The 13,237-nt window shown below is 40.2% G+C and overlaps 1 protein-coding gene across 3 annotated transcripts in view; it reads right to left on the bottom strand.

Annotated features, from left to right (window-relative positions):
• The window catches only part of SUCO (SUN domain containing ossification factor), a 100,258-nt gene that overhangs the window by 31,822 nt on the left and 55,199 nt on the right, over positions 1–13,237 (bottom strand). For 2 of the 3 annotated variants that reach the window (XM_083157031.1, XM_083157032.1), the window contains exons 5-11: positions 12,570–12,707; positions 11,187–11,334; positions 9,716–9,839; positions 8,059–8,180; positions 6,084–6,151; positions 4,261–4,368; positions 3,841–3,946 (exon numbers count right to left, since the gene is read on the bottom strand). In XM_083157031.1, coding sequence (XP_083013157.1) covers positions 3,841–3,946; positions 4,261–4,368; positions 6,084–6,151; positions 8,059–8,180; positions 9,716–9,839; positions 11,187–11,334; positions 12,570–12,707 — 814 coding nt within the window. The remainder of the gene's footprint in view (positions 1–3,840; positions 3,947–4,260; positions 4,369–6,083; positions 6,152–8,058; positions 8,181–9,715; positions 9,840–11,186; positions 11,335–12,569; positions 12,708–13,237) is intronic. The other variant, XM_083157033.1, reaches the window with a different exon arrangement.

Here is a 13,237-nt window from a genome sequence, read left to right as displayed (position 1 = left end):
TGGTGTGGAGCAAACAAATAAAGCAAAGCAACTACCATGCCTTCTGTACAAGCCCATTCCTGCATGCTACAGCTTAATGCCCAGTTGTAACCGGGATGTGATGCGGTGTGAAAGCAACAAACATATAAACACGGGTGGACCAACCCGGCAATTCAGCAGGAGTTAAACCTGGGTTGCCCTGCATAGAATGGGGGATCAGTGTAACCCGGCATAGCGATGTGAAAGCGGGATTACATTATACATTGTTTTATTTTGGAACTATTTGCTTTAAGAGGGTGGGGGGGGGGGACTGGACTGCACACCATATTTTTAAACATAATGAGAGGTGCCACCAAGTTAAGGCTTCTAGTAACATACAGGGAGGAAAAAAAAAGAACAATACTGAGGCAAACTAGGTGCTAAGAACACTGATAGTAAAAATAATTTTGATAAACACTTACAATTAACATGGATTATAATTGAAGTTCTTAGCACACATCTGGGCAAATATGTTGGCATATCCACCGCGTCCAGGTGAACTTCATTAGATGGGTCCCTAACATTTCTAATCTGTGCGAAGAACTTCAATTATACTTTAGGTTAGTCAAAATTATTTTTACTATCAGTGTTCTTAGCACCTAGAGTGTGCATCAGTATTGTTCCTTTTTTCCTGTATGGAACTATTTGCTTTAACCAGTAGAATTAGGTTTTATAACAAAGCTTCAGGAAAGTCAGGTTCCGCTACTCTACTCAACATTAACTTTGATATACTGTAGCACCCCCATTATGTGTCACATTGTATAAGCCTATTTTGCCCAATGTAACCTAGCTAGTGCCTGCAAGATGACTGCCTCACTTGGTACCTGCATGGGCAGGATAAAATAATTCTTGGAAATTATGGCCTGAAATGACTGATTAAATTCTGTATTATGTTTGTGGTTTCTATATTTTTTGCAAATCAAATATTCTGTTTTCATTCCTGTAAAGCGAATCAACTATTCATAATTATTGTAAAGAGCATTTTGTCCTTTTGGAGAAAATAATTTTATAAATAAAATTAACAGAATGTAGGCAATATTCATTTGAAGAACTATATACAGATGCGTTCTTTTAAATCTTTGCGGCATTCAGGAATCCTAGTTGTGAAACATACTACTATAACCTGTGTTTGTCTGCTGCTAAGAAACAAGAGAAGCCATGGCATGCAATAAAAAGCTTAACCACTGGGTGGCGAATGTTCTGCTGATGAAAATTGCAGTACTGATTACAATACAGTAACAGAACATGGCCCACTGATAGGTGGGCCAATCATATTGGCTTTTTTTAAGCTACCCCATTTACACCATCGCCGACCAGGGTCAAAGAGGCAAAAACCTGGGGTTTTGCAGTGGTGTAAAAGGGGTAAAACATGTACTGTAATAATGTAAGTTTAAAGCTATTATCCAATTATTTGGAGAATAAGGATCCAAATTAAGAACACAACCTTCTACCCACTGTGAAATATGGCAAAAGACTTTATGTAGCATGTAGAATTGTTGTCACTGGCCCTTGTATGATTCAATGGTATCATGAAGTCCAAATATTATCAATATATATATTTGGACACAATCTGGTTGCCAGTGCCAGAAATACGTCACTTGGGCATATATGATAAAATAATGATGCAGACTTCACTTGATTTATAGGAAGAAAAAAAAAAAACCTTTACTACTTCGTACATTGGGGCAAATTCAATTATCCACGAAGCATTCCGGTCAATAAAAGCACCCAATGTTTAACAAATGAAAAATGTCTGGGGGCACAGGTGCACTCATTATACATGATCCACAGGTGGAGCAAATTACTTCACTTATGATTCTGTGAGGAGACCTGGAATATGTTAACTGTTAGTAGCTCTCGAGGACTGGAATTGGCTATCCCTGAACAAGAGTAAGCAATTAAAAAAAAAAAAAAAACTGCCTGAAGAAATGATCCAAGAACCTTCAATGGGCTTTTCAAACCCAAATTTTGTTGTATGCGCTTATCTCTACAGGAGATTTTATCAAGCACCATAAGTCTAGTAACCTAGGTTTTTCATTAAATAGGGTAGGGATATGCATGCTTAGGTATTTGTATTCACATAAACGTATTGAAAGTCTGTAGTATCCCTATTTTTTGCGAAGACCTGAAGCTCTTGATCACTGTTACTTTAGACACTAATATTTTTGTTAATATTTAATAAAATACAATAATTATTAGCCATTATTGACATTAGCAGTCACTGGACGAATAGTTTTAAGCAGCAACTTTTGGAAAGGTTCCAAATAACCAGAGAATCTTATTTTATTCATATGCATTTTATTATATTAAATCAACAGTAGAGTGGTATTAATGTGTCTATGTGAAAACCAATAAAATACAAAATACTACAACTTTATCAGTTTGATACACCAGACACAGAGTAAGTACAGGTTGAGTCTACCATATCCTAATTGCTAGGGATAAGAAATATTTCCAACAATAAGATATCCTCTTGATGGGACCAAAGTTAAACAAAGTGTATTTATGGTTTCATACACATCTTATATACGCAGCCTGAAGGTGAACAATATTTTTATAATATTGTATGAAAAACTAAATTTGTTTACACAAATTTGTTTACACTGAACCAGCAGCAATTAAAGGTATCACTATGACAGTTACGCTTAAATATTTTTGGATATTGACATTTTCGGATATGGGAGACTCAACCGGTATAAGAAAGCAAATCGCCAGTTTTAAAAAGAACGGACTATGTAACAGTTGCTTTACCAGAAAGAAAAGATAATTAGCATTTGCTGATAGTTCTATTATCTATGCAAACCCTTGAAAGATGGCAGCAACACCTGTGCCATCTTTTCATGATGTATCCAAAAAGTATATACAAAACAGACATCACATTTGTGGATAGGAGAGGGTGTTTGGTGAGGTGTGTGTGTGTGTGTGTGTGTGTGTGTGTGTGTGTGTGTGTGTGTGTGTGTGTGTGTGTGTGTGTGTGTGTGTGTGTGGTACAGTAGTAGATTAAGCAACTACTTGGAGAGATAGTAAGACAGCCATCAATAAAAAAAGCAGTGGACCTCCAGAGGATTTACTGCATAACAGTCCTAATTATGAAGCACTTCAGTTCTTTACAATTTGTATTACAGATATTACATTTTGGTTACCTATGTTTACAATGGCACCTGTATTTATCTTTAACTGTAATTTATGCTGAATAGATTTAAGTCACAGCAAATTCAAGTTTTGAACATCAGTTGTACAATATACACTATATTTCACCTATATCCTACACAATTATTTCTATAGGTTCACAATATACTGAAAGAATATACACAAAAAATACATAACAAGAATATGGCCAAAATGGAACTTGGTATGTGGGTAACGCTATACACTGTATACATAATTACACACATAGCAGGATCACTACAGAACAGAAGAAATATGGGTCAGTTTAGTAGTCTCTCCTGTCCAAGAGCATATGAGGGTATATATTTTGGATTTAGCAGATAGAGGGAAATAAAGTTCTGCCATCGCTTCAAATTAAATTTTACATAGTCAAAACATTTATTTTCAACTTGGTATACAGTATAAAACAGATACACAGAAGTACTCTATATGAACTTAAAATATAATTAAATATCCAACTACTCGATTCAAGTGTACATTAAAAGATGACGTTTGCTAATTTAGTTTTTTTTTTAAAGGAGTTTAATGTTTTCAGACACCCTCCAAATCAAGGTAAAAAATGTGGCCATTTTATGGTTTCCATTGCTAAACAGATACGGGATGCTAAAATGACAAGGGCAAGCAATATTTAAAAGCCATAGGAACTAGTCTCACCTTGACATATTTTGCGTACATCTGCTCATCAAGAGGAAAACTTTGGACTGTTCTTTCATCTCTTGCATGGAAAGTGCCCAGTTTTACCCATTTGTTTGTGGGATACCTGCGATACAAAGACAGGGAATATTTCTATTTCTCCCAAAACGTAGATGAGCCACACTTACATTTAACTTCTGCCCTCTAAACTGAGATCTGGGCACAAATATTAAACTTACAAAAAAATAAATCTCATTGCTTTTTCTTTTTCCTACTATAAGTGAACACACATTACTAGCTGAACAGAAAGCTGCAGACCTGTTACTTCTTGTTCCTAGAAATCAATAAGCAGAAATAAATCTAGATTATGAACGCTACACTTGATCAGCTGCTGTAGTGCTCATAATCTAGCACAAATAAATGTAGAAATAGGATTCACACCTGTCACTAATAGAAACCAGAAAGTCCCTCGGTGTGGATGAGAAGAGCTCGTAGTTTGCAATGTCAAGCTGCTTCACTTGGATGGGTTCACAGAGTTCAATAACAAACCTGAAGAGAAAACACAAAAGGGAACACGTGTCCAGTCATTATAGCTGATCCAATATAGAAGGTATTAATTACAGACCATTTGCAGTGTACACTATACACCAGTGGTTTTGAACTCCAATCTTCAATGCTAAAGCTGGATACACACCTACAGATTTGATAAAATGTAACCTTTTTTTTTTTTATATATATAATTAATATTTATTAGGATAAAATGTAACCTTTAATATGGTATTCAAAAAAAAAAATGCGACGTATAAAAAAAAAAAAGACACAACAAATAAGTGGATCGAACACAATAGGGATGTGATTAAAATTAATGGACGTGGGCGCTTGATAGTGCTAGTTAATTAAATGCTACAGAAATCACTCCTGTTACCACACCTGATTATACATTCAATGTGTGGGTTAATTAATAATAACCTGCTCTCCAGCAAACACGTTAGGAGGATAGTGTATTCAGTAACTGCCTCAGGTTTGTGTTGGATATATTATACCGCTGATAAATGTATCTCGTGGATTGTAACAGACTGTTAATTCTTTTTACTCGTGAGATTCCATGGATACTATGTTTGGGCAACTGTGGTGCCAATATTATGTCCACCTCTACAGTAGCTAGTAAACACTTGTCTCTGGTCCTCTTTATACAAGTATAACCAACATTTATTTAGTGCAGGCATGTCCAAACTATGGCCCTCCAGCTGTTGTGAAACTACACATCCCAGCATGCCTTGCCACAGTTTTGGCACTCCCTAATAGCAAAACTATCGCAAGGCATGATGGGACTTGTAGTTTCACAACAGCTGGAGGGCCACAGTTTGGACATGCCTGATTTAGTGCATATAGATGTATGCCGTCACATAATACACATAATTAATGAGTCCCAGCGTTTGTCACTGGCTGTAAATTTGATACCATAGACGGATAAATAAAGAGGATGGAAACTGTAATTCAAGTCTGTTAGTTTAGATCAGGCAGAGCCCTGAACTTATAGGTGAATTGAACAATTTAAGAGATCAGTATCATGAAAGTGTTTTTCACATGTATCAAGCTTGTTTGTAAGTCGTTGATGGTACACATATACTGCTGAGTGATTTCTGCACTATCATGTGCATACGTCAGTTAATTTTAATCACATCCCTATTGTGTTTGTTCACTTATTTGTTGTGTCTTTTTTTAATACTTTTTTTTTTTTTTAATACCATATTAAAGGTTACATTTTATGTGTACATTTTTTTATGGGTGCATCACACAGCGACAATTCTTTATTTTCTTATGTATACACCAATTTATTGTTGTCCAGTGATAGCACACCCCCTTTAATTCATTAAAAGGTATCACTTAAAATGACTTACTATATAACATAAAGGAGGGGTCCGTCAATTATTATACCTTAAATTATAAGGATTGGAGTCTTGTGCGATAGTTTTTTCTCTTTCACACCTACAGATTTGTCTGTCCAATCTGTCTGGTGGGAACATGACAATCAACCATTTACTTATTTTTGGAAAATAGACAAAAAGGATTTTTTGGGGAAAAAAAGTGTTAAATTAAACAGATTTCTCGAATTCTTTCTGAATGACCATTGTCTGTTTTCCAATGTTTGGGAGCAAATGGTTGATTCTCATGCGCTCCCATACATTACCATATTTGTGTGTGTTTAATTTTCAACACAGACATATAATGTTCACATTAATTATTCATAGTAAGAAACTCACCAGATTTTTGTGCTACAAGGATTTAACATATACAGGTCCATGTTTTCTATAAGTATGGCCGATGTGCTCTACAAAAAAATAGAAAAAAGAAAATAAAAAAGGAAAAATAAAAAAGAAAAAACTTAAATGCCAGAAATTTACATTCATTAAGACATTAATGGACATGTATTCCCCAGATCACATGCTCCCTTGTGTACTTGCATCTGCTCGCAGACAGATTTAAGTAGTGAGACATAAACCAGGAGAAAGGAGAAGTGTGTGCACGCTGCCCATATACAGCACTTTGTAAAGCAGTTCCTCCAACCTTCCCCCTCACCTATTAGTGCGCATTTTAATGATGGACACAAATGGCTGACCTAGAAAAAGTGTAAGCTTATGGAGCCTCAAGCAATTCATTTCCTCAGCAGCTAAGGCTTACAGATGTCAATTTAAGTTAAAAGTAGTGTAATGGTTTTCCCCTGCCCACAAATATGTACAGACTGAGTTATTGGACTGTGAAAAAAAAGCAGCCAAACTTGTTTTTCAATACAAAAGCTCTTAGAATGCATATTTCCCATTTCTTGTCATAGGGCAGCTGACAGGAAATCATTAATTCTGCTCTTGCACCCCATGCCTACTCCCACCGCTGGAGAGCAGGTTCAGAATAACATAAGAACACGTGGTTATGGGACGGTTTATGGGGAGAACAGAGGGGTTGGGATAGTACAGGAAGTTATGGCACTAAGATCTTCCCTACAGCTTATGCTGCGGCTGGGTTACTAGCTAGAGGTGGCATTACTGGTATTCTCAAAAGTAGTACAAGGTAACGAATTTTCATTACATTGCCTTAGTCATTCTTTACAAGATCAGGAGAAATGGGTCTTCCCTTTACATATTGAAATTTTGGAGGTGTGGTATAATAAAATATTAGGTATTATAGCTGCGCCCCCGATGTACATCGTGCGATGTTTTTATCGCATCGCATGCCATGCACCCGATGGCATGCGATGCAACGCGATTTTGGCCCCCTATGCGATGAAACATTGTATAAAGCACCTTAAAGGGTGCTTTTAAGCACCCCCACGCCACCCCCCCACTATAAACGTGAATCCCGAAGCGTGGAGAGCACAGCAAGCCCGCGAGGGGCGGCGGTACGTGTCCTCCGACCTTTTCATACCCCCCACTATCCACGTCGGCGTGGAGTTGAGAATAGAAAGTGTGGCGAGCGCAGCGAGCCACCGAGCTCGAAGCGTGGCGAGCCCCACGAGGGGACGCGGATACCTGTGAAGCCCGCGAGGGGACGCCGATACCTGTGAAGGTATCCGCGTCGGCTCGCTACGCTCGCCACACTTTCTATTCTCGGCTCCACGCCGACGTGGATAGTGGGGGAATGAAAAGGTCGGAGGACGCGTACCGCCGCCGCTCGCCACGCTTCGGGTTCACGTTTATAGTGGGGGGGTGGCGTGGGGGTGCATTTAACATTGTAAGCACCCATTAGGGTGCTTATACAATTTTTAATCGCATCGTATGGCATTGTATGCCATACACAATGTCATACAATTTTAAAATTGTATGACATTGTACAAGATCGCGCAATATCGCATCGCATACCATCGCATGCCTTATGGTATGCGATGCGATGGGCGGCGCTATAATACACAAGTACCAAATATTATACCATAATAAGAAAAAGTGGGTCCTCTTCCACTATATGTGCTAGTATAAAGTATTTATTCTGGCTTGGCACGTGTATATAGCCTTCCTCTCTCCATAAAACTATCTTCGGAGGAAGTATACTGGTGCTGAGTAAGGCATGTATTACAGGGATAAATTCAGTTTGTGTAACATAAGAGTTGTGCAGAGCACCGCCTGTCCCATCTGTTTATTGGCTTGGTATATGTAGCAGAACTCCCATCTAGATCATTCTTCTACATGTATTCTCATTTCGCGTAAGGTGCAAGTACCTATAATCAGGGCACACGCTGCTTGCTCTCACCTTGGCCTCAGGATTAGCAGACAGCATCTTTGCCCCACACTCGACAGAAGCGTAATTATTTCTATTCTTTTGGACCTTTACAGTGTGCTGCACCCCATTCACAGAAGGGTGCAATGACTGGCCTAGAAAACAAAAGTAAAACGATTTAAGGAAGAAATCCTTTACTGATATTAGGACAAGCTATGAATGGAAAACTTATATACAGCTACTCTATAGATGTAAACAGTTGCTGCTCGTGTCATACAGGGACGGTAACATCTAAATGTCACAGATCCCCCTTCAGGGGCCATGCGCTGGTAGTCATCTGACTATCATCCAACTGCACAAATGTCTTTTGTTATTTATATCTCCATGAAAGTATCTGTGCAATGAGGCCAAGTAAGAGTCTGCCTTTGTAGAACATTGAATGTGCAAACTATCCATAAGCCAAGGAAGAAACTGAAAAAAAGACAAAACTTTCAGCATAATCATTTGTGATTTGTGAATAGTACTACAATAAGTGCAAGTCACTGCTAGGAGGCCTCATGGTGAATACCCCTGATCTACACTGAAAAGAAATAAAATAACTTTAAGGAGATTAAGCAGGTCTATATTTCAATCGAATAAACCAAAAGGTGGAGAGAATGCGCTAGTTGAAAGTATTTGTACACACCATGGATGGATACACATGCAAAATGACTGAATGAAGACTGTTTCACTTTATAAAAGTAAAAAATATTTAATTTTTGCAATGGTAAATTGAAATAATTTCGATTTATGCATAGGTGGCCACCTAGTTTAATATAATCTAATTTATACTTCACATTTATTGCAAAGTGGGAGGAGTATTGACCATGGACTATTACGAAACAGTTTTGCAAGGTTCACTCCTCTCGCCAAAAGTTTGGTGCCACAGTGTTTAAAATACGATTTTTTTCTGTGTTGTTAACCCCTTCAGTGGCATTCCCGAGAATTTTCTGGGCTGTGCCTCAGTGCCCAGTCTGGCAAGCCCGGAAAATTATCGGGATTGCCACTGTTTGAAGCCGGCAGCGCTGCTGAGTATACTCACTGATCTCAGGAAGCTTCGCGCTGCACGGCTCCCTCCTTCACTCCGGGTTTCTTATTGAAGTCACCGGCGCCGGCTTATGAGAAGCCGGCTGCCGGGGACAGGGACGCAGCACGGGGGGCACAGGTCCGGGCAGCCGCTGATTGACAGTGCAGTGGCACTGCCCAGACCTGGGGAGGTAGTGGTGTTTTTTTTTTTTTAAAGGGAGTGCTCCCCATAAAAAACTCGCCCAGTGGGGAGCTCTCCCCCCCAAAAAAAACCACCACAGAAGGGGTTAAAATGCGTAGTTCAAAAGCGACGTAGTGCCCCTACCAGTCATACAAACACTACTTACTGTAAGTAGAGTTGACACGGTGGTGCTTATCGTGCACCAAGCTATTCCTAAGAAAGCACAGACCTAAGCACAACTGGCCTTTCATTTGTAAACATGCACTGGAGAAATTATAATAGGAGTAGAGGGCCTCCCAATTGTAGCTCAAACTCCACATCACTGCACCATGACCATGCACAACAATAAGACATTGAAGAGCACTTTTTAGGTTACATGTGTAGTTTAGAATTTTGGTGTAAATATATTAAAAAGACAGTGACATACTACAGGGAATAACTTACTTTTTTCTTTCTCTACTTCCATGACTTGTTTCTTCCATTCATCAAAAGTTGGAATGTCAACAGGGTCCTTTGTGTTCCCGGGAACCGATGGGTCACCTCCAGTTGCCTCCTTGTTGTTGGTCATCTGTAAGATTTTATTAAATTTTATTTAAAAAAACCACAAACTATCTGCATGCTATGATAAATGTGTGCTTACAGACTGTGTTGCAAGTTCTAGTAATGGTTAAAAAAATGCTACAGTACCACATTTAATGCATTCAGGCTACGGTAGAAGCCTAGGTTGTACAGAAATATTTCTTACATGAATACACTGAATGGCTGTCTGAACTTAGTTTAATTTTAGAGGCGAGATTGAATCCAGTTTGACAGGTGATTCAATTGGACCTGGTTCATACAGCTACCTCCTGGTATGAGTATGGTCACTAGCCTCTTCTCACCTCTGCACACTATGACACAACCCATCACAGCCACACAAGTCACTACACCTTACAAGGTCAGCACTAGGGAAGCCAATTCCGGGGCATTTTTTCAATCCCGGGATTCGGGATTGAAAAATACTCAATCCCGGATTGGCTTCCCTAATTTGAAAAAAACGCCCCGGCCACCCTGCACATTCACAGTACTTACATTTGCGGGTGCTGGGTGGGTGGGTGGGCGAGCGTGCAGATATTGCTGGGAGCCAGGTGAGCTGCAGGTATGTCTGCTAGCCGGGTTGCTGGGAGCCGTGTATGTCCGGAGGTCAGGTAGCTGGGCAGGGGGGCGGACGGGTGGTCGGGAAGCTGGGTGGGCGGTCGGGTAGCTGGGCAGGCGGTCGTGTAGCTTGGATGGGTGGATGGGTAGCTGGGTGGGCGGGTAGCTGGGCGGGCGTGCACTGTGCTGGACTGATAAGGTGTTTTGAGCCGGGTTGCTGGGTGTGTGGGCGGCTGTGTGGCCTGCGCAGCGTGACAGCTGACCTCATCACGCTGCGCAGGCCGCACGCCGGGTATGGGAAAAGCCGGGCAGCGTCTGAGCGAGTGCTCAGACGCTGTCCGGAATTAGACTGCGCATGCGCAGTCTAATCCCGAAATCCCGGGATTGGAATCTCCAATCCCGGGATTGAAATCCCGGCATTTTGGGGGACAAATCCCGGGATCCCGCCGATCCCGATCCCGGGATTGGCCACCCTAGTCAGCAGCAAAGTCTCATGCTGCTGTCAGTAGTCCCCCTATTGGCAATATTTCACTAGAAAATGGATGGTATGAGGGAACGGGAAGTGCTCTGCCAGATGTACAGGACATGAATACTCCCTAACATTTAGGGGAGTCAGAAATGTTTATGGGGGGGGGGGGGGGGGAGATACATCAATGGAATACATCAGCCCACACACACACACCCCTTATCCTCCCTTCTAGCAGCTAACGGCATCCCACATCAACACAAGACAGATTCAATGGAAAAGATAACATTTGGGACTCTGTTCTGCCGCACTTACTGCTTTTTCTAACTGCTGTGTAGCATTGAGGGGCAATTTCTGCTTTTCCGCTTCAGTGTCTGGGGCTGAGACTTCGGCATCCATTTCTGATGAGGTAACCTTACTCTTGTGCGGAACGGAGATGTTTTCAACATGTTCACTCACGAAACTAAAAGGGGAATGGTTAAAAGGGAAAATATATACTAACACATATTTGACTGCAAACTGTAAACCATGCACTACTGACACAATCACGGACCGACATTTAATACAGGTACAGAAAGCATCGACATGACGCAACATGAATATAATAGAGAACAGCCTTTCTTCTATACATGCTCTTTAATTGATTCACTGGATGCAATGTTATTCTAAATATGGAATTAAACATTGTTGATGGTTGCATAAATTAAAAAAGCAAAATATGAAGCAGAACGAAAAGTTAAACTGCTTGACGAACTGAACATTGACAACATGATGCAGCCAGGACACTGAAAGCTTAGCAATGGTTACTATGGGCTAAAACAAATTTGTATTACTTGCACCGTGGTTCATTACACTGACCACAGATACATAGATACATAGATAACCACCGGACCTAAGTGGCAAATTGCCCAATCTACAGTTACTTCTGTTACACATATGAAGTATTGAACAAGTGGACGGTGTGAGGTCTGATCAATGCAGTTGGCAGACTATTTACCAGCTTGGCCGATTAAAGCCCCCAAAATAAATGATTGAGTGCAATTAGATTTTAAAATCAGGAAATATATACAATATCAAGGTGGAATTAAACATTTTCGTGCAGCTCCCTTCTAAAGTGATGGGAGCAATTCAATGGTTTGTGCAGCCGGTATGAGTGCAGCAGGACATCATTTCTGCTCGCACCTTCCTGAGGTGGGACACAAATCTGTAAAAAGCAAGCACGTTGGACTGGTTTTGCTCCTTCAGATGTCTAAACACAGGGCACCCACGCTGGCACAAAACTGAATAATTGCCCATTCATTTTAAAGAGAGATTAGGCGAAAGAAAGCAAGGTCTTTGCAATTTAGGTAAACCTCAGCAAATGACCAAACAGGCGCTGACGCACTTTTGGGCAACTATCATTAAGTTTGATCAGAACAGCGCAAGTACAAAATTTGACAATGGAATAAAAGAATCTTAAAACTAGTTTAAAATACGAAACTTGATTTTAGATTGCGTGCAACTATCCCTAAAGCCTTCCAGTTGCACTTCGAAGTATTTCAAGCATGCACGATATGCAGATTTGCAGATGCAAAAGAGAAATGCAAGCAGAGCATGTGAGCGACCGAATGCTGCGTGGCCTTAGTAGCAGAGTAAGCGTTACCTTTCTCCGGTTTCGCTCTTTTGTAGTGATTTTTCTTTAACAAGTGCAATACTCACCTTGCTGATGGAGTGATAAAGGCGGGTTCCCTCTGAGGCTCAACCTCTACTGCCCCCCCCATGTCACAGTCAGGTTCTGACTGCTCAACTTCACTAGAGCTGACTAGAGGGAGAGCGGCACTGGATGCTTCTACCACACTGAAGGGAGAGAAATAATATTCTTTTTACCCTGGGCGAGTAGCAGAAATCTTACCAAGCAAACATTTTAATGGAAATCAGAGGGAGCGGATAAATACAGATGGATAGCAGCAGAATATCAATCAGATTTTATTAGACGTAATGGTATCAAGAGCCAGTATTTGTCCATAACTCAGCACAAAAGCACTGTCGATGAGAACTTAACATGTGACCAGTTTTACTGGAAATCTGCATTACTTCTGATGAATAGATGTTTTCTATAGATAACATGGGACTAAATCAGAGTTAATGCTATTGTGCAAATTCGCAATCCTTACAATTATCTGATCATTGCGAATATATATAGATCGTAGTGAGCCAAAATAGCGACAGTAATAGCGAAGATATTTAACCTCCTTGCAATTTGATGGTCAGTAAGTCTGTGTTTGGGGGGTGGTAATCGGCCATTTTCTGAGAGTATAAAAAAAAAAAAAAAAAAAAAAAATCGCAAAAGATGATGCTTGCAAGGAAAGGAAAGCAAAGGATGGGAT

The sequence above is a fragment of the Crinia signifera genome, chromosome 8 (genome assembly GCF_055691185.1).
Source record: "Crinia signifera chromosome 8, ASM5569118v1, whole genome shotgun sequence".
Taxonomy (NCBI): Eukaryota; Metazoa; Chordata; class Amphibia; order Anura; family Myobatrachidae; genus Crinia; species Crinia signifera.
Note: the sequence above shows the minus strand (reverse complement) of the source record. Positions and strands in the feature narration are given on the sequence as shown.